This window comes from Vigna unguiculata, chromosome 5 (assembly GCF_004118075.2).
Source record: "Vigna unguiculata cultivar IT97K-499-35 chromosome 5, ASM411807v1, whole genome shotgun sequence".
In the NCBI taxonomy this organism is placed as follows: Eukaryota; Viridiplantae; Streptophyta; class Magnoliopsida; order Fabales; family Fabaceae; genus Vigna; species Vigna unguiculata.
The window spans coordinates 4,620,479-4,640,854 of record NC_040283.1 but is presented as its reverse complement, the minus strand read 5'-3'; the positions used below and the strand labels follow the sequence as shown (position 1 = coordinate 4,640,854).

At 33.4% G+C, this 20,376-nt stretch overlaps 4 protein-coding genes across 4 annotated transcripts; 2 read left to right on the top strand and 2 right to left on the bottom strand.

Annotated features, from left to right (window-relative positions):
- Positions 1-1,245: 1,245 nt before the first annotated feature.
- Positions 1,246-6,442, top strand: LOC114186006 (ER membrane protein complex subunit 10). The gene is made up of 8 exons (XM_028073997.1): positions 1,246-1,661; positions 1,860-1,922; positions 2,025-2,120; positions 2,615-2,662; positions 3,653-3,724; positions 4,489-4,547; positions 5,810-5,900; positions 6,021-6,442. Exons 1-8 carry the CDS (start codon positions 1,353-1,355, stop codon positions 6,183-6,185), a joined length of 903 nt encoding a protein of 300 aa, XP_027929798.1. The 5' UTR covers positions 1,246-1,352; the 3' UTR covers positions 6,186-6,442.
- Positions 6,443-7,841: 1,399 nt separating this feature from the next.
- LOC114186194 (calreticulin-3-like) lies at positions 7,842-12,112 on the bottom strand. The gene is made up of 14 exons (XM_028074235.1): positions 11,950-12,112; positions 11,076-11,183; positions 10,683-10,875; positions 10,277-10,535; positions 10,032-10,088; positions 9,773-9,820; positions 9,566-9,652; positions 9,431-9,488; positions 9,281-9,348; positions 9,062-9,154; positions 8,757-8,813; positions 8,572-8,667; positions 8,246-8,269; positions 7,842-8,080 (listed from the first exon to the last, which is right to left on the bottom strand). The coding sequence occupies exons 1-14, from the start codon at positions 12,050-12,052 to the stop codon at positions 8,069-8,071; spliced, it is 1,263 nt and encodes a 420-aa protein (XP_027930036.1). The 5' UTR covers positions 12,053-12,112; the 3' UTR covers positions 7,842-8,068.
- Positions 12,113-13,934: 1,822 nt separating this feature from the next.
- On the bottom strand, positions 13,935-15,439 carry LOC114183443 (acyl carrier protein 2, mitochondrial). Its single transcript, XM_028070463.1, has 2 exons — positions 15,120-15,439; positions 13,935-14,327 (listed from the first exon to the last, which is right to left on the bottom strand). Exons 1-2 carry the CDS (start codon positions 15,327-15,329, stop codon positions 14,151-14,153), a joined length of 387 nt encoding a protein of 128 aa, XP_027926264.1. The 5' UTR covers positions 15,330-15,439; the 3' UTR covers positions 13,935-14,150.
- A 436-nt stretch (positions 15,440-15,875) lies between these two features.
- On the top strand, positions 15,876-20,142 carry LOC114185062 (dehydrogenase/reductase SDR family member 7). Its single transcript, XM_028072558.1, has 12 exons — positions 15,876-16,104; positions 16,185-16,240; positions 16,349-16,382; positions 16,970-17,068; positions 17,188-17,336; positions 17,794-17,832; positions 17,977-18,069; positions 18,306-18,404; positions 18,588-18,674; positions 19,097-19,180; positions 19,704-19,769; positions 19,895-20,142. The coding sequence occupies exons 1-12, from the start codon at positions 16,038-16,040 to the stop codon at positions 19,979-19,981; spliced, it is 960 nt and encodes a 319-aa protein (XP_027928359.1). The 5' UTR covers positions 15,876-16,037; the 3' UTR covers positions 19,982-20,142.
- Positions 20,143-20,376: the final 234 nt, after the last annotated feature.

Genomic DNA, 20,376 nt, shown 5'->3' with positions numbered 1-20,376 from the left:
CTGAATTTTTTTTATTTTTTTTGAATTTTTTTTTTGAATTTTTTTAGAATTTTTTAAAAAATTAAAATTTTGCCACGTGTCAAGCTGACATCGTGCCACGTGGCAGTGACAGTGCCACATGTCACTATTTGGGAGGTGTCATTTTCTCATTCTCAATTTGGTCCCTGTATTTTATCTTTTGTCTCAATTTAATCCCAATTTTTGTAAAAATTGTGCAATTTCGTCCCCCTCCAAATTGAAACAAAAATTATAAAATGTTTTTTCGTCCCCCTACAAATATTTTTATTAAATTTGATTTTTTTATTCAAATTGATATTTTTATTATATATTTTCAATAAAACCAAGTTTCTTTAAATTTGTTTCACATTAAATTTTACTTATTATTGTTTTCAAATTTTAAATTTATCTGTTTTTTATTGTTACATAAACTAGTTAATTTTTCTTAAATTATATAATTTTTATTTTTATACTAACTAAAATATTTGTATAGAAATTATTGAATTTTACACATTTTAAAAATATACAATTATTTAAAATATAAATTCAAATAAAAAACAATATTAAAGTATAATGTAATAAAATATCAATATAATTTATGAATTTTTTTATTAATATTATTTTCTATTAACAACTTTAAAACAATTTTAAATAAAGTTTAACGTAAAATATAAATTAAAATAAACTTAATCTTGTTAAAAATATTTACTTGAAATATCAATTTTGATAGAAATATCTTTGCATATTTATATAGAAATTAAATTTGATTTCAATTTGGAGAGGGACAAAATTGCACAATTTTTACAAAAATTGGGACTAAATTGAGACAAAAAATAAAATACAGGGACCAAATTGAGAATGAGAAAATGACAACTCCCAAATAATGCCACGTGGCACTGTCACTGCCACGTGGCACTGTCACTGCCACGTGGCACGATGTCCGCTTGACACGTGGCAAAATTTTAATTTTTTAAAAAAATTTAAAAAAATTAATAAAAAATAAAAAAAAATTAAAAAAAAAATAAAAAAAATTCAAAAAATCCAGAAGCTGACACATGGCACCCATTTAACACGGTTACTCTATCACTAACGGAAAGGACTTGATTGGGTCAAATTTTCCAAAATAGGGACCAAATTGAGATAAAAAATAATTGAGAGATCAAATTCAAATTTTGCTACGAAAATGGGAACTAAAAGTATAATTTAACCTAATTTAAATTATATGAAAGTTAGTAGAAAGATCGAAATTTCTCACATGCTACTAGAGGGAGTCAAGAAAAAGAAAAACGAAATCAATTATTGACCACCGTGCACATACCACTAACACGGGCTTTGGGAAAGTAGACGGCGAGAGAATGGGGGTGCTACTCGTACGGTGGGTTCTGGCGGTGACTCTGTTGCTAACTTGCGCTCTAGGTTTTAAATCCGACGAGCTTCTCCTAGACGACGAAGAGTTCGGCATCGAAGGTGGACGCTCCTCCTCCTTCCACTCCGATTCGCTTCCACCTTCTACCGCCGCCACCTCCACCTCTCGGAAGAGGTTTTCGGAGTCTGCCTCCGATTCCAAGATCCAGTTCACTCTCCAACACGCGTTCGGCGACTCCGATTTCTCCGACGCTGGCAATTTCTCTGCTCGCCTCAAGACTTGGAGCCACGGCGGCCAGGTTTCTTCCCTCTCCTCTCTCTTTTCCTCTTCTTCTTATTATGATTTGAAGAGTTGATATCCGATTTGCTTCCAATCTGCTTCTATTCAAATTCGCTAATGTTCTGTGGCGTTATTTCCAATTCCACTCAGTTATACTGGTTATATTATATGCGAGATTTGTGTTGTTGTGCTGAAAACCGGTTTTGATCTGTGATAGACGCTGACGAAGCTGCGGTTTAAGCGTGATCCTTTGACTGACGTTGAGAAGAAGAGTTTTCAAGTAATTATTTGTTTTCATTGAACTATTTTTGTACCTGTTACTGTTTTTGTATTTTGGCTTGTTTGCACTGTATAAAGATGTAACATTCTTCTCTTATGACAGGAACTGTTGCGAGGAGATGATTTCTATAGGATTCGATTGCCGTCCAATGTTTTGAGTCCTCCTGGCCGGGAATATATAATTTCTTCTGTGAAGGCAGTAAGTATGAATATGAATCAAGTTCTTGTCTACTGGTAGTATGAATAAAAAATTGAGGTTCCTTTTTCACTAGTACTATGGTTTAATGGTTGGTTTGTGCTTGAGGAGTGTTACTTTTAGGTCCTTGGTTTGTTTGTTCTTTTTCTTGCATTGTTTTGGTGCTGTAAGTAAGGGTGGTACTGTACTGTGGTAGTTAGCAGCCTTGTTCCAATAATACCTGGCATGTTTTTTTCTGCACTTATCTTGTGATATTTATGAAGGATGGTTTTTTTCATTCTCTCTCTCTTTCTTGTTTTTGCTGGTACTCTTTTTCATTTAAGAATGTCTGTCGAAAGCTTTAGTCCTTGTTATACTTTCATTGCATTGATCCGTTTTAGTGGCTGTGGCTCCTCTATTTGGTGTGGTGGTGATTTTTTGAGCGGTGGACTCCAATTAGAACTAATTGTTTTTCCTTTTCCAAGTAGAACTAACAGTTTTTGCCTTTCTGAATTCAGCGATGTCTTCCAGGGGATGGATTGGAGGAGCATTTTGTAATACACATGGTAATTTTCCTTATTATATTAAAGTATGCTCTTTAAGCTGCATCTGTCTGTAGTGTTGTATTTTCAAAGATAATTTCTCCACTGAGTTCAAATTCTGATACATTGTGTCACTTGATAATTAGACTCAACTGTCTTCTGGAAATGGGGAAAAATATTGGAAGACTTATGATGTCGATTTGGGTGATCTAGTCTGTAGAAAGATATGTAGAATAGGATGGGTTATATGTTCACAAGCAAATAATGACATGCTTTACTTCAGTTTTTCTGTGAATAATTTTAGGAATGTGGATTACAAATGAATTTGTTATATAACAACAATAAGATCTACCTACTCTTGCCTCGTTATGCCAATTAAGCTACATGTAACAAGTAACCCTGTATGTTTCATCTAATCCAAAATTTAAATAAAGTCCATTTAGAGTAAATTCTTTTTAATGGTTTCTCTTGAGGTTCACTTAACTATCTATCTATACTGTTGTCCATCTTCTTTTGTGCTTACTTCACTTAAAATTCTTAGATTCTACAATAAAAACACAATTTTGATCCTCTCTAGTGGTAAAACACAATTCATGCTAGCTTTTGAGTACTTTGTAGAAATATCCTTCTCGTGAACACTTTATTCTCACCACCACAAATCTTTACTGTTAGGTACAAATTTGAAACCCGCTTGACCCAACTAGAACTCTTTTGCTCGCTTTGGAAACAATATTTGATCCATTATGTTGTTTACTTTTCATTTTTGACTTTATACTTTTTATTCCTCAGCAAGTGCCTTAAGGGTACATATTAGTATTTTCCTCTGCACATTTTGTCTAGATGGAAAAAAACTAGAAACCATGGGACTATGGGTGGTATTCCCTACGCTATAGTGTAGAATACTTCAACCAGGAGACAAAACTGAACTTTTGTTGTATAGGTTTTCTTACATATCTATCTTCACATTTATCTCTTTTTAATTCATCGAGACTCACTTTAGTTTTTCTGTTTCAGGAAGGTGTTAATGTCCTGGCTGTCAATTATGGTGCCCCAGGATCTTGCTCTTATCCTAGACTACTGAAGCTTGTAAGTCACTTATACATTTTACAGCTGATCTTATTTCTTGGCTTTCATCGAGAGCTTAGCTAAACCTTTTAAAACTTCTCAACATATTTTGTTGTGGTCTATTTTATCTTCCTCTTGTTGTACACACACAGTTGACTTCCTGAAAAGTATGGACTGTTGTACCAGGGGTCACTAATGCTATCTCTTCCTTGACATACACATAATGACATAAATACAGAAATTATTCATCTCTTGTGTTTTTTTTTTGGCATATATAATTATGTAGTTATTTAAACATCTAGTATGATTGGTGTATGTCAATACTATGTATAAATAAATAAATAATTATTCAATGGTTTTATTTATTGTTTTCGTATATAGTTATCTGTTAAGCTTCTATAATGATGTTGCACTTCAAGGTAAAAGTGTGATTACATCCCAAAGCTGATTGGGGGCCAATTTAGATAGAAGACAGTTAACTTGTTAATGTATTATATCCAGATCCATACTTATTTGAACGAGTAAAATTAGCATGTATTACGCTTTTCGAGACCTGAAGATTCCATTATCTACCTCACAATATTAGCATGTTCTGGTTGATTTGTGAACATATCATCCCACAACTTGTCCTTGTTCTTGAGAGTAGTTATCAGGAGTGCAAAAACCCCATTGTGCACGTTTTCAAATCAATTTATAAGCCAGTGCAAACTTAAAATTAATGTCTATTGCCTGATTTTATACTGCACATGCTAATATTATGTATTTCTTTTTATTTTTTGCTTTAGCCTGCAAAGTGGTCTTTCAAGTCTCACACAGTTCTAAAGAACAGTGAACAGGCACCAAGGTATATCTTCGTCTCTTAATTGTTAATTTTTTTCACTTATTATAAGATATCAATAGCTTTTCATCAATATACAGATAGTAGTTGAAAAGGAGCATATACAGTGTTCCTAGCTCATGGCTGCTAAGGTAGTAGCAGCAGCAGTATTAAAAAGTAGCAAATACGTTCTTTTCTCTTCTCTTTCTATGTCTTTCTATGTTTCTTCTTGAAAAGAGATTTTAATGAGGCATAGTGTTAGGTTTTGTAATATATCAATCACTGGTATATAAGAAAGTCTACTTCGATGAATTTTTCAGTGAATATGAGCCTCTTGTATTAAATTTGAGTTCACACTTCTGAAACTAAAGGTCTTTTCTCAATGTTCCATGTACTCTTGTACTGACATTTCCTTTTTTTCCCCTTCCAAATAGTAATGCTTAAATTTAGTTAATTTCAAATTGATACTTGAAATCTTGAAAATTGTCACCCTTTTTCCTCCTATATTCTACCACGGTGGTGTCTTTTCCTTGTTAATAATTCGACCTCTGGTTCGGAGTCTTTTTGTGGTCGTTTTGCTGATTCTATTATCGAGGGACAAGGACTTTTAACTATTGTTTCATGGCTATTTTTGCACCGCAAGTATTCGGGTATTCAATTTCTCGTCTTTTTACGCGCACTATACCTTGATTGTCTGTCTTTATCAACGTATTCTTCCTCAAGTTTCACACTCCTTTCTTTATTCACTGATCTTTCCGCAAAATAGCACTTTGCAAGAATAACGTAGAAGTATACAATTATTTACTTGTATTTAGTCTGTAATCACATCATTAACTATATATCCATTCTCTTAAAGAGTGTCCTAGAGAGAGTATGTGACTAACATTTCTCATATGCTCATTGTATAAAATACAACTACACTGAAAATAATTAAATTTCTCCTTGTTCTGAACTGTTTTCTGAATTCATGTCCACTTTTCAAAAAAAAAACAAAAAATAGTTGTTTCCAATGTAAGCATGTTTCCTGAAGTATCACAATGGAATAAAAACAAAAATGGGAAATCAGAAAGGGAAAGTAGATTTCCCAACCAAATGTTTCCGTGAATTTGTCTCAAGTTCGTTGATGAAGATTAAAATTAATATGCTAGGGAAAAAGGAAGGTTGAATCTCTTGCTTTTGGCTTTTTAAAATCATACAAGAAGTAGCTTCTGCATCCATCATCATTTTGACATGTTTTAACTACTGTGCTGCCTGTGTTCTTAATTCTACAAATACTTTTGCTTCCGCAGAACTCCAATATTTGCTGAAGATGCTCTTGGTGGGGAGGAAGGAGACGGCGAGGGTGTAAAGCCAATAGAGAGGTCCTTTTGGGCTAAATATGTGAGTATACAAGCTGGCATGATCTTTAATCCCATAACTTGTTTTTTTTTCCCGAAATAAACTATAAATGTATGTATTTCTGAATTAATATTTTTCATCCGAAATGTTTCTTGATACCAGTGGATGTACCTGATCCCTCTTGGACTCATAGTAATGAATGCCGTTACTCAAGCTATGAATATGCCAGAAGACCAACCTGGTGGGCAACCTGGTGCTCCAGCACAGCAGCAGCCAGGATCTGCAGTACAGCGTGGACCAAGTTCTGGTGCTGTGCGTAGAAGATGATAAGTTAGCTTCCTCTTTCTCGGAAAGCGTTATTTGAGGATATTGGCCGTGAATGGAATCTTAGGCTGACCCTTTATGTAGAATTTTTTAATCATTTTAATTGCATATTTAAAAGCTTTGTGCCCATATGAAAAGAAATTTTAATACGATTTGCTTGTAAACATTGAAACAGCGACGTTTTAAGTTTTCCAATTTAGATTGACTAATTATTGTTATATATTGAAATTTTGACACGAATATCACTTTGGTTCCCTTGATATTGTGTGATGTTTCTGGGACCATTTGTGCCCATTATAAGTTTGTGGAATTCACGTCAATTTGTTTATGGCCGCGATAACAAGGAATTTCCTATCAAGGTATTTGAATTCACTGAATACAGATAACCAACTTATATAGAGTTGGGCGCTTCATTGCTGAAAGGTACCAACTATTTTCTATGCTAAAACCAGACGATTCATGAATATGAAAGACATTACAGCTTTATTATCCTCGTTCCCCAGTTTAATACCATGGTAGCAAATTAAACATTTTTTTATTGAATTCATTGTAATTAAAAATAAAACTTATCTGCAAATGATAGATGTACTTTAGAGTGTTAATCTATTTGAGATGTAAAAGTAGATAGTGATATCTAAGATGAGCTTTATAGAAAATAAAACTTACCTATTTCATCTACATCAACTCCTAATTTGAGGTAATGAATGACATTTTATCATAAGAACATATTAACGAAGAATGAATAGAAATTGTATCGAGCCCTTTATATTTCTTTTTTCCCTTAAACTTTTTTTTTTATCTGCTACTGCTTGTTTGAAAGGGAAAATTTATATCGAATGGAGCCTATAGAAATTATATACCTAAATATTCCATTATCAATGCTTGGGTGATTTATCGCGTGTAACCTTTCAACTTGTCCTTGCAGATCTTCATGACTATTTCTGCATTTAATAACTCGTGTATTCCTAAATGTATTGTCAAATATTTTGAATCTCTTCGACAGATTTATCTAAATGTAACGGAAGAAGACAAAATAAAATACTTTTTTTATAATTTAAAATTAACTGATTCAAAGTTAAAAAACTAATTTTAAATGAGAGAACTTTCATAAATTAATTTATCTCATAAAAATATATTTATTTTTGTCTCTCCTATCTGCAAATATTATAAGGTATGTTTGCGGTTCCTTTATTTAATTTACTTTTACTTAATTTACAAATATTAACTAAAAGCAGCACAGGTGATCCTAGCAAGGTTGCTAAAGGAGCATTGAGCAACGAGAAATTTTCTTGCTTTCTTTCCTTTCTTTTTTCTTTACAAAAATGTGATTCCTATGTAAAAGCCCGTTGCAGTTACAATATATTTGTTCTAAATTAAATTATACAAGAAATAGAGTTTCAATAACCCCAAGCATGATAACCATTTCTCACAATCTTTTCTATTTTATTTTAAGATTGCAAAAGTTCTAAGCTTCACAGTTATTTATGCATTGTAAATGACTTGGCTGAGTTAATAACAATATTGGTTCTTTTTATCTATATTCTACTCTTCATATGTATATCATATATTTGACAATTCGAAATACATTAATCTCTCAAACTCTCTCCCCTTTTATAAGTTTTACTTTTTCTGGGTTATGTTGAGCTTCATTCATATCAGTAACAAAATGGGCTTCGGTTCCCAATATATAAAGTAAATGCATGACAAGTGAAAGAAGACAAGACCAAAATATTACATTGATATGCGACAAATACAATATTTTTATTCAAAAGTTTCCCTTGGAAATTAAAATGAGATGGAATATACCATCACTACCAATGTAACTATAACCCATAACAAGCTCAATATTCTTCTCAACCACACCAGTGAGATGAAGTTTTATCCCATCAAAGCTCGTCCTGCAGATCAAAAACAGATGGCAAATCAATCACACTCATTCCACAAAGACAACTTTTTTCTCAAGTTTAATTTTTTAATTGATGTATTGTAATCATTGTTATGACATTTCAATGAATCTAAAATTTAGAGACACTAACTTAAGAGAAAAAAAAAATGCAACTTACATGATAATCGTCGTAATGGCGATGCTGGACAGAGGAAAACAACAAAGTGTAAGAAAAGTTTGTCATTGTTTGTTGCAAAACAAGGGAAAACAGAAAGTACAAGGAAAATCAGCATCTAAACCTAAAACATACATAACCATGAAAATAACTCTTTTTCTTTGAAAAAAGAACATCATGGAGAGAATACTATTTACCACTGTTCTAGTACTGAGTTTTGTTCCAAACTAGAATCTATGCCATTTGTTTTGTCCTCAAAAGGGATCGAAGATTCATTAAAAAAGGAAAAGCATAAATAATGAATGTATTCGTTCGTGTATTATACATACCCTTCTGTATCTGTCTCTGTATCTGTCCCGGTATCTACGATCATGACCTCTCTCTTTTCTACGCCTTTCACCTTCTTCTCTTGCTCTTTGAGCCTCCTGCAGAAAAAAATGAGTTAGGATCCTGGAAAAAAAAAAAACCAAGCAACCTGGTTCACCAAATATAGATGATGGAACTCAAATTGTACCTCCTCTTCTCTGGCTTTTCTCACTTTCTCTGCTTCCTCAAAACCTTCCTTTTCAATCTGAGATTGCCAAAAATCAAGGGTCATCTTAAAATGTATCTTGTGAGAAAACACAATGTATTTCACCAAGAAAATGTACATTTGTTGGAAAGAAAACCCACAATGCAATACAAAGTTAACATAAATAATATACTTAACCAGTGCTTATATATGGAGAAAAAGTATTAGATGTTATTTAATATGTAACCTAATAAGTTCCACCTAGTAGTTGGAGATTGAGCTAAATCACATGCAAGTGGGAAACTCACCTCCCTGTTGGCAAACACTTCCTCAACAACTTGTTTTGCATAATCAGGATCATCACATATCAAAACGTTGTCAAAAACTGAACCTCCTTTAACCTGAAACAGAGTATTTGGATTATACTAACCGCATTGCACTTCATGGAGAGGGAGAGAGAGAGAGAGAGAGTTCTATATTAAGTATAACAAAACAACACCAAATTTGGAAATTTACATTCTTCATACCTGCCATACTTCAATTCCCACATACTGGATAGGCTTAAGCACATAGAGATCTGGGTCATCTATAAACTCTGAAAAAGGGAAAAAAATGAAGTCTAAGCATAAAAGTATAAAAGATTATCACAGAGAACCAAGATTTACATTTGAACATACCTGGATTATCTATCCATGGAGTTTTCCATTTCCCTTTGTAGTTAGGGTTCTTGATTTTCTGTCAGCATAGAGGTTGCAAATTAGAGAGAATGGACTGTGAAAGAAAGCTGAAAAAGCCAAACTTGATGAACAAACCTTTCTTTTCCATGGTCCTTTGTATGCTGGATTCGGTATCTGTGGTGGTTTCCATTTCCCATCTGCTTCTTCATCCCAGTTTTCAGGCTAATTAAAAGGTAAAAAAATTGTATGAGATTATAAGAAAAACTCATTTTCTATTGAGAAATCATCACATCAGAAAACCAATAATCAACCAAGCCAGAAAAGCAAGGAACTAACACTAACCTCTTTAGCATTTGGGTCAGGAATTTGTCTTGGGATTGAATCATATCCCTGCAATAGCAATAACCAAATAAATGAGCTTTTCATCTCATGGATCAAAACCACCAACTTCTTGTTCTATTATCATTAGGGAAAATGTTTAGGAATTTTCCAAAGGTTTGAACCGGAGACATTGGGTTTGTTAGAAGGCTCTGATACCATTGTTACGAGAAGGTTAACCCGCACAAAATTCCTTTACAGAAATGTTAGAGCTTTTGAATACCTCAGGTTTGAAATCATCAGGGTCTTCAATGTATTCTTTTTCTTCCCAGTCTGCAGGCTGCAATTTGGAAGATGTTTTAATTTTAGAAACAAGAAAGAGGAATAACATGATTCTCTTTACGGCAAAACAGGAAATCTAAACCGAGTGATAACATTGTTATTATATGTAGAAGACCAAAAACATCAGAATATGGTAAAGGACAACATTTGAAGTTACAACTGAATAAAACAGCTAAAAATGGAAACCTTTTTGGCCTTGACATCTTTGATTTTTCTTGGAGGAAGAATATCCCAATCTGTATACATGCTTCCAGAATCTCTCTCTCTATTATCAACCAGGACACTGTATGTGGCATCTGGCCTCAGAATGAATGTGTAGAAATGAGTTAACTTGTCAGTTTCACACTGCAGGTCCTTCTTTATGGGGTAGTTTTGACCGTGGTAGGAGAGTATCACATGGAGTTTCTTTGTATCAGTGCCACATAAATCTGGTCCAAACATTAAACTATAGAAAATGTGTCAGCTATCATTCTGCAATTTTTGTTATCATTAAAAAAGTTAACTTATTTAGGTTGCAGATTTACTGTTTGTTCATTTGACATAAAAACCAAGAAGCAAAAACAAAGTGTAAAACATGGAATAAGGAACATACATATAAGGTGTATCCCCACCAAACTTCTTTTGATTAACAAATCCAGAGAGAAGCTTGATGTAACCTCCGCCACACTCAATCTCTTGCTCAAATCTTACAGAATACTGAAGGACCAATGTTCTGTTTTTGTTGGTGAATTCTGGTATTTTAGCAGAGATGGCAAAATGTTTGGCATCACTGGATGTTTGAATACCTACAATATTCCATAAAATGGTAACAAGTTACAAGACAAACCAAATTCCTGTTACTACCATTTTGGACATATTAAGAAAGCAAACAATATAAAAGCAAATGTTCATGTGTTGCTAAAACCTACAAATCAAAACTTACGATAATTTGTTTCACATTCATATGCAGCAAAAGCTATTGAAGTTATAATAAATCTAAAAGTACCTTTATCATCTGGATCACCATGCCATTGCCCAGCTGTGTGCTTGAAAGAACCTGCTTTACCCTCACTGCTTTTCCAGTCTGATTTTACCCACCGATTTCGCCATCCATCTTCACAAAAACCAGCATGTTATAACACTCATATCATATATTCATATCGAAAAACATACAAAGAAGTGAAATTTAAACTTAACGCAATGCTACAAAACCAGCTTGTAAAGTGAGTTCTGCACTCACTTATCTACTATCTACTATCAAATCGTCTTATTTATAGTCGACGTGAAATCTCCGACAAAAACACAAACAATAAGTACAAACCCTTTAATCTGGTAGGTGTTGTTTGGTCTGTTTTTTAGTTTTTAGTTTTTCATTTCAATTAATGATGCCTTCTGCATCACTTTATTTCATCTGCCTTTGTGAATAAAGAAGCTACACAAAGTTGTGAAAAGCAAAAGACAAAAGTGAAAAAACAGGTGACACTCGGTGTAGTTATCAGTTAAAAATTATGAGTTGGAAATGAAAACATGAAACAAATCCAACACAGTTTTGTCTGGTGCTTTCTTCATACACAAACAAGGAACACTCGTTATGGAAGTTGGTTTTGGAAATCATTGGTGGAGAAGAGTGATCTAAGAAGTTAAAATTTACTAAATAAGAAAAATTGATTACCCATTGACCATACTAAATATATATATAAATACACGTGGACTAGTAGAGTAAATATAAATATACGATGAATCATCATCAATTTAACTACCAATTAACTAACTATTCACAAAAACAAAAAACCAACTACCTACCCACATATGGTAACAATTGAAACACACACACATGCAGTAAGCATAAAAAAGAAGAACAGAGAAGAAAATAGGAATACCCTCAAAGCGTTCTTCAAATATAATTTCAGAAACTGCAACTTGTATAAGCAACAAACAAAAAAACAGAAACTTGTTGAGCTCGGTTGAAGAATTTTCCGCCATCTGCGGAATAAGCAAATATTTGCTTTCTGTCACTGCTTACTTCCAGTTGCAGAGTGGAGTTTACTTATAGAGGACCAATGCACTTCTTTGCCCTCCTCATCTCATCGTAATTACTTAAATGCCACATTCTAAAGTAGAGGACTAAAGTAGATTTATTGTCCCCATTAAATTAAATGCTTAACCTTCTTTTCTTTTCCTCCTTATACATTATAACTTGACAATTTATAAAGAAGTGCGAAACTTTAAATTTAACTCAATCTTATAAAATTGATGTATAAAATAAGATTTCCACCTATTTATATAATTTTAAATTGTATTATTTTTAATTAGTGTAAAACTTCCAATATAATTTTATCTCAACATAAGATAAACATGTGATTTGAGTTTCTTTAATTCTAAAATTTTAATTGATTAGGTTAAGATTTAAAATTATAAGCTCTATAAATATTTTATACAAATCTGACTCATGTCTCATTTACTATTATGTCTTTCATGACTTTCTCCTTAAATAAATCTATCAAAATTATCATAGTATTAATTTTTACTTGTATCATAATTATAAAATATAATACCAAAATAGGATACTTACAATATTGAATTATTTGAATCAATAAGACTAAAATCACTTGATAACAATTAGTGAAAAACTAAGATTAATTAGAGATGAACTATGTTTATTTTCAAGTTTGATAATTTCATAGATTTGTGTTGTTGTGATGGTTCTTTGGCGTGGTGTTTAGTGTTAATGATGTGGACGGTTGAAGGGTAATTAGGGTTGAGAATGTGGTGTAGAGGGCCAATTTGACGTAGCAATAGCCAATGGTGTTGGTTCTTTGTTGCATTTCTGTGTCATTTTTATTTAACAAAAATGGGGTAAAGAAGAAGAAGAAGTCAAAGTCTTCGAGTCCTTGCAAAGTCGTGAAACCACACAAGGTTAGAAAAAGGAAAAAAGACATTTTGTGTTTAATGGAATCTCTTTCCTCGTTTTTTCGGAGAAGACTTGAGCAACGCGTATCAAGAGTCAATGGTGACTTACACGGTCAATGTAACCATCTTCACATTAAATTTTCGCAATTACTTATCGCACCTCTTCACTTTCCTCCTGCACCCCATCACGGAATTTATTTTTCCAAAAAGAAATTCCAATAAATGTCCTCCACTTTTATGGAAAACACTTTTCGGAAGGTTTTTAGTGGGTGAAGAAAAAAATTGATGGAGTGCAAAAAGTAATTCCCTTAAAGTTTTTGTGCCTTATTTTTTTTTATTTGAGTTGTATATGAAGATAGTCCAGATCCATGATTAAAAGAGGCCCGTTTCTTTAAAATTATATTTTTTGAGTGTTGTTATTTGTTTTGCTCAGTTATAATCTATCAATATATATGAAAATTCTTTTATAATGACTATAGTTGTAAACTATTTTCTTTTTCAATATACACCTGCAGAAAATTCATATTATGCATTTTATTGCAACTTATGTAAAATTTATTATTTTAAAATGAACACCACATGCCTTATACCATATTTAATTGTCATGGTACAAGCATGGCATTAAAAATAAGTCACTAGCCATTAACCCTTCATAGAAAATCTTCATGTGTAACAATTTAACATCCATCTGAAGCTTCAAGAAAACCCTAATCTCAAGAAACCAGAGAACATACACCCTTTGTCACAACAAAATAATATCCCATCATCAAATCTCAAGAATCACTCACTCACTCATACACCACAATTTTGGGCAATATTGAAAATTATATCCGAAATAAGTAAATTTAACTCACCAACAAACGCACATGACATGCCACAACTTACTTTGTCTGAACTAAAAGCAAAGTAATAAAAACTAAAGTTGTTTGTAATAAAAAAAAATGTAAAAGAAGAATTATCAGAAATTGAACACAATTCTTATTGACATGAATAACGGAGTAACACAAAATGTGAAGTTCGGTTATGCCAATACGACCAAAGGGAGCTGGCACATTCCCAGCAAACAACACTCTTCCTAGGATGAGAAAATAAAGATCACTTTGGTAGCAGCAAAAATGTCTGATGCACCTAAACTAGATAATGGGAAACAAAACAAAATGAAGTATACACTCTACTTTGCCTGAGGATGGGATGCAATGAAGTCCACAGCATGTTTAATAGAGTTGATCTTGTCAGCCTCATTATCAGGAATCTCAAACCCAAACTCTTCCTCAAGAGCCATCACAATCTCTACTGCATCCAAACTATCCAATCCAAGGTCATTCTGGAAGTGAGCATTCGGGGTAACCTGACAAATACAAATCCAAACATTAGCTAAATATAATAGAAAACAAAAGGTTTCATCCATACATATAGTATAACATAGCCCATTGATTAAACAGTGAAAACAAAAATCCATCATCAAATAAAACCGTCCATTCTATATCCTTGAAATATCACTCTCCCTCCTATATAATCCTTATAAGTAATTTCTTAAGTATTAAAACTCATGCTACACCGCCCCCTAAACTAACTTAAATACGTATATTTAGGGACTAAATGTGTTTTCGAATTGATATTTCTGTGGAACCAATCGTCTATTTGCATTTTCCAATTCATAAAACATAGATGCAAATACTCTCACATTCATAGTCAAGGTTGTATACTTTTAGATTTATTTAGATAATCTTCTGCATAAACATTTCTGAAAAATAAAATAAAATAATTTCTTCCCTGACCTAAATTTAACATTATGCACAATGAAAACCACCTTGTAGAGATGTCGATCATGCCTTTTATAACTTCGGAAATGGTGAAAAAATTAGTGGTTTAATTATTCTAATATTATAAAGCTCTAACTAAGAGCATAAATTAGACAAATGCGACCGATGCAATCAGTAACCGCTACGGTCACGAAACAGTTGAACATGTGTAATGGCCATATGTGGAAATGATTGATTGCAACTAACGTGAAGGAGAATAACGTGAGGAAGAAAGTGACGTGGCATTTATCTAGGGTTGGCAACAATTGAAAAATATAACAGGATCGAGAAATTATGCATGAGTGGTATCGGTAATAGATGGAAATGGAGAGAAGAACCTTGGCGGGATCGACTTTCTGGAAGTTTTTGACGCAGGAGATGACGCGATCTGCAACCTCGGACTTGTCGAGAAAACTGCCACGAACCTCTTCGCAGAAACGGCGGAGGAAGACGGTGGGAGCGAGGGTTAACGGAGAGTTGCGGGGAAGAGCGTCGACACGCACTCTCAGGTATTTGATCAACGGTAAAGTGTTCCTACTCGCCGCCATGGATCTGCACCTGTGAAACGAACCTAGACCTCACTCTCTACCCTCTTCTCGTCTTTTCGATTCTCTCTTCTTCCTTCTGTTATGCTTGATGATGGATCACAATACCCAAAACACAATCCTCCTCTCTTCTCTTCCATTTCCTTCACTCCCTGGGCTTTACAATTTGGACCTTACAGTTCGGCCCAACTGCGCCTGGCCCTGGAAATATTTTATGCACCTCCTTATTTTCTTCCTATACCGCAAGTTTTTTTCCAATTCCCCTTTTGCTCTTCGTGATTTATTTCTCTAGTTTATATCACTTATATGATATAAAATTCAGAATACGACGATCTACAACATGGTTAATATGATATGTGAAATACAACAATTATTAGAAAGTAAAAAACAAATACGAAAGAAAAAAATAATTTTAAATTATAGTCATTCTCTTTATTTTATTAAAAATATCATATTAATCTATAAAATATGCAGATGCAATTTATTTTCTAAACATTTTTTTATCATTCAGAAAAAAAAAAAGTGGTATCATTATAATCTTCTTTGATATAATCGTCTTTAAAGTATCAAAAAACAAAATCGGGGTCAGTGACGATAGCTTTTACGTTAGAAATTCGCGTTGGCATTTCACTCACCAGCAACCAAAACCAGAAATAACTGCACAGCTTAAGCTTCTGTATTGTATTGTATTGTTTTGCATCGCCCAGCCCCATGTTGGTGTTCTTCATTTGCGTATTGCTTTTCTTCATCTTTGTATACAAATTCCTCACTGCTTATGGTATTTCATTTTTCTCATTCCAATGCTTTCTCTTTTCATTTATCTTCTTTTTGTTCTAATTCTCGTTTTTGATTTATTAGGCGATTTCACTTTGATGTCTAAGAAGCAACCTAAACGCGAAGAAATTGAAGACAAGGTTGCGAGAATCACACACCCACACGCGCACACACACACACACTTGAGTGTTTTATTCTCCGTGTCTTACAGGAATGACTTTGTATTTTCATGTTTCATTTCCACCCAGGTTGTTTGGATTACTGGCGCTAGCCGTGGAATTGGTATAACAAGAACTCTTCATTTTTTTAATTTTATTTTTCAATTTCAGTATTATATTTCTGTTGGGTTGATTCGTTCACTCACGTTGACCTTGGACTTCGATCAAATAAATCTTGAATTCTAATTTGCCCAGAAATCACATTGATAAGCGAAGGACTAAAAATAATTAAACTTTCAAGAATGTAATCGAGGATGATTAATGATGGCAACACACTTTCTAACTCACTTGTTTGAATGCGCACTCTTTTATTGGTTGAAATTAATCGAAATAACATATTTTAGTAGTCTCACTTTTCATTAACGGGTCCCTCTTCTGATTTTGTAATTTTCAATAAATTTTAAGCTTAGTTAATAATGGAGTGTGTGTTAGAAAGTATATTACTAGCACAGCACTACTCTAATCTGCAATGCCTTATATTGCCTGTTTGTAATTATTTTATTATACCAGATTTCCTTTTTGTTTACTTTGTTCTGTATAATCCTAGAAGGATTCCTTCAAACAGCCAGAACTTTTTCCATATCTGTAACTAATTTTGCTTGCAGAGCTGATTCCTTTTTCTTTTTGGTTCCTTCAATGATGTATATAAAGGGGAGATTTTGGCTAAACAGCTTGCAAGTTTAGGGGCCAAGCTTATAATCTCTGCAAGGAATGAAGTTGAGCTAAACCGAGTAAGGACACAACTGAAAGGTATTTTTGTGTTGTGTTACTGGAAGTTCCATGTGATAAATTAGTTTGTAAATTGTGTACAAATAATGATATATACTCACATACCATGATCTATTAATGTGTGGTTTGCATACCACCAGGTAAGCATGCACCTGATGAAGTCAAGATTTTACCATTGGATTTATCGTCTGGAGAGGATTCTCTAAGGATAGCTGTTGAGAAAGCAGAATCCTTTTTTCCGGATTCCGGTGTTGATTACATGATCCATAATGCAGCTTTTGAGCGTCCTGTAAGTGACATACTGCTTTATCCAATGGTTTATTTAGTACTTCAATATGCTTGTAAGTTAAAAGAGGAAATAGAGGTTACTTTCATCCTTTAATTTAGAAATACAATTTGTCAAGACAACATTATTAGTCACTATTTCATTCTATAGGGTGTGTGTGCATGCGTGTCTTTTGCCCTATGAGTTTAGAAACATTTCATCAGCAGAAATTCCTACTACAAAGGTGATACTTTTTATTGGTCAGCATGCATTTCATGATATGTGTATCAATTATCTACATTAACTGAACACCAGCACTGAAAAGATTTCATTACATGATGCTAGCTTATCATTTCATGTCAGTATTCTGATGCTTTGTTGAAAGCTGATAAAATTTCTCTTCACTTATCTGATAAAATTTGCTGATCATATGCTATGCTCACTGGATTAACTGTATTGTGAATTGATATTTGTTGTGCAGAAAACATCAATTTTAGATGTAACTGAGGAAGGTCTTAAGGTATTTCATAAAGGAGACTCTTGGTCCTGCTGTTCAATTACCAATCCTTTACTTTAAAATTTGTTTTTATCCCTTTTTCAGTCTTCTTCCAAAACATTAAAAGATATCATCTGAAGTTTTATATTACTCTTTTCTCCTGATTAGGCTACATTTGATGTCAATGTTTTTGGGACAATAACTCTTACAAAGCTCTTGACACCTTTCATGTTAAAGAGGGGGCATGGTCATTTTGTGGTGGTAAGCAGGAATGAGTAGTCACTAGTCAGCTTTTCTGTTACATACTATCTGTCAACGAACAATAATAATTTTAACTGTTTGGTAAAAATATATTTGGCGTGTTATATGTTTTTGCATTAATTGCTGACTATGCTAAGTACTAATGCACATATTTTTGGAGAACTTCTTCAATATTTCTTGTAAACCCTTTCCCATTCATAAACTGATAATCTTTTGTTACTTTCAATTACAATCAGATGAGTAGTGCAGCAGGAAAGACACCTGCCCCAGGTCAGGCTGTATACTCTGCTTCCAAATATGCGCTCAATGGTTACTTTCATACCTTGCGTTCAGAGGTATGTAGACTATGTACGGGAAGGGATGCAATTTACCATGATAAACCATACTATAGTGTACAAATGGAAGATAAACGAAGTAGTTTTTTTCTAATGAGAAAAAAATGGGTATAATGGATGTTATCTTATTGTAATTATCATACTGTACATAGTTATGCACTACTAAACATTTCATGGTGACAGCTCTGTCAGAAAGGGATCCGAGTAACTGTGGTCTGTCCTGGTCCAATAGAAACGTCAAATAATGCTGGATCAAAGGTTCCATCTGAGGTTTGTGTATTTGCTAATTAATGCATTACTACTGCAAAGAAAGACAAAACTTGAGTGAATTTTTCTTTACTTTCTTTTCACCATATTACGTAGTGCATGTATCTTTGGAAACTTCTAATACTCTAGAGTGATAAATCAAGATATACTACCATTTTCTGAGCTTATAGATGCAATTCAAGAATGAAGAAAATTTTTTCCTTGCACATTTTTAGCAAAAGTTGATGAATGTAATTTTACTAAAGAAAAGGACAAATTGCAAAGAAGCAGCATAGTGGAAGATGCTGGAGTTTACAGTATTCTCTCCCCTTTACGTTTTGATTGTTGCTATTGTTCTCTTTAACTCGTGTCATGTTGTGTTCTCTGGATGTGTCAATCGAGTCACTGAAAGATTGTTTCATTCATGTGAAATTCTGTCTCCACAGAAGCGTGTGTCATCTGAAAAGTGTGTGGAGCTGACTATCATTGCTGCAACCCATGGCTTAAAGGAAGCTTGGATATCATATCAGGTGAAAGCATTGATTAGAAATGTACTTTTGTTTCAATATGTCGCCATTTTTAAACATTTATTCTCTGCATTTTGTACAATGAAATCTCCTTAATACTTGTTTTGCCATTTTTTGTACACGTCACTTTGTTTGCCTCTTAGACAAGTGAATCTCTGGTGTCTGTTTAGATAAAGCATCATCCTTACAATTTATCATTAAATGTAACAGTGTGACAGTGTCTTGAGGTACAATGTAACTGTCCGAATAATTATGTATTTGACGTGAAGATGTAATGCTCCTTGTCAATTTGCTAGGCCATGGATTTTGAGTATGATGCTGGGAATATTTGTTCCTGCTTTACTTTATGGAATCCAGAAGAGTTTTTGTTCACTGGACCCGGAATATTGAATGCTTTCATCAATTTAAAATTTGGTTGCATCTAAGCATTTGGCTTCTCACGATAGATAGGCTAATTGATGCTTTCAATTAGCACCAATTAAAATTTCCAGATTGCAACTTTAATCCTTGAATCTTTTTCGTGCAGCCTGTGCTTGCTGTCATGTATCTTGTTCAGTACATGCCATCTGTTGGTTATTGGCTCATGGACAAGGTATTTTCTAATTCTATAGTATGCATTTTTGTAACTTTATTACGTATTCTTTTCTTTCTTTCTTTTTTTGCTTATGTGCTGGACATCGATCAAAATGAATACATACCTTGTTTAAATGACTGTAGGTTGGCAAAAATCGAGTAGAAGCTGCTGAAAAGAAGGGAAACACATATTCTTTGAGCTTACTGTTTGGAAAAAAGAAGGCCCCATGATGCCCATCTGTGCATGGTTTTCAAAGATCTGTATCAAATATATTTTAGTTAAAGGTTCTCTATCAAAATGAATGACACCCTTTCTGACAATTGACAGAATAGAGTTATATGTTATTCCAAAATGAACAATGAAGGTTTATAAATTTTCGATGGGCAAGTCATTCTGCAATACTCCACATTACTTTGCAAATACAGAACAATTTTTTACGTATAAAATACAGAACAATCAATGTGCAAACAAACTAGTGATTTTTAAAGAAAATAGCCTACACTATACTTTTGTCGTCGAAGATGGAGCTGCAGAAAACTTCGATGACGTAAGGAGTCTAGTTCGGTAAAAAAAATGGCAGGTGATAATCTCAATTTCCAAATATCACTGGAAGAAGCCAATGAAA

What these genes read in the sequence shown, in the direction of transcription:
- LOC114183443 (XM_028070463.1), bottom strand. Translation starts at nt 15,329, where the DNA reads ATGGCGGCGAGTAGGAACACTTTACCGTTGATCAAATACCTGAGAGTG. An exon ending in AGAAAGTCGATCCCGCCAAG is followed by an intron (nt 14,328 to 15,119) that starts GTTCTTCTCTCC and finishes TGTATTTGTCAG; the next exon opens with GTTACCCCGAATGCTCACTT.
- LOC114186194 (XM_028074235.1), bottom strand. Translation starts at nt 12,052, where the DNA reads ATGGCGGAAAATTCTTCAACCGAGCTCAACAAGTTTCTGTTTTTTTGT. An exon ending in AAGATGTCAAGGCCAAAAAG is followed by an intron (nt 10,089 to 10,276) that starts GTTTCCATTTTT and finishes TCCAAATTGCAG; the next exon opens with CCTGCAGACTGGGAAGAAAA. An exon ending in CTGATGATTTCAAACCTGAG is followed by an intron (nt 9,821 to 10,031) that starts GTATTCAAAAGC and finishes TTGCTATTGCAG; the next exon opens with GGATATGATTCAATCCCAAG.
- LOC114185062 (XM_028072558.1), top strand. Translation starts at nt 16,038, where the DNA reads ATGTTGGTGTTCTTCATTTGCGTATTGCTTTTCTTCATCTTTGTATAC. An exon ending in CAAATTCCTCACTGCTTATG is followed by an intron (nt 16,105 to 16,184) that starts GTATTTCATTTT and finishes TTGATTTATTAG; the next exon opens with GCGATTTCACTTTGATGTCT. An exon ending in GGCATGGTCATTTTGTGGTG is followed by an intron (nt 18,070 to 18,305) that starts GTAAGCAGGAAT and finishes AATTACAATCAG; the next exon opens with ATGAGTAGTGCAGCAGGAAA.
- LOC114186006 (XM_028073997.1), top strand. Translation starts at nt 1,353, where the DNA reads ATGGGGGTGCTACTCGTACGGTGGGTTCTGGCGGTGACTCTGTTGCTA. An exon ending in TTGAGAAGAAGAGTTTTCAA is followed by an intron (nt 1,923 to 2,024) that starts GTAATTATTTGT and finishes CTCTTATGACAG; the next exon opens with GAACTGTTGCGAGGAGATGA. An exon ending in GGTCCTTTTGGGCTAAATAT is followed by an intron (nt 5,901 to 6,020) that starts GTGAGTATACAA and finishes TCTTGATACCAG; the next exon opens with TGGATGTACCTGATCCCTCT.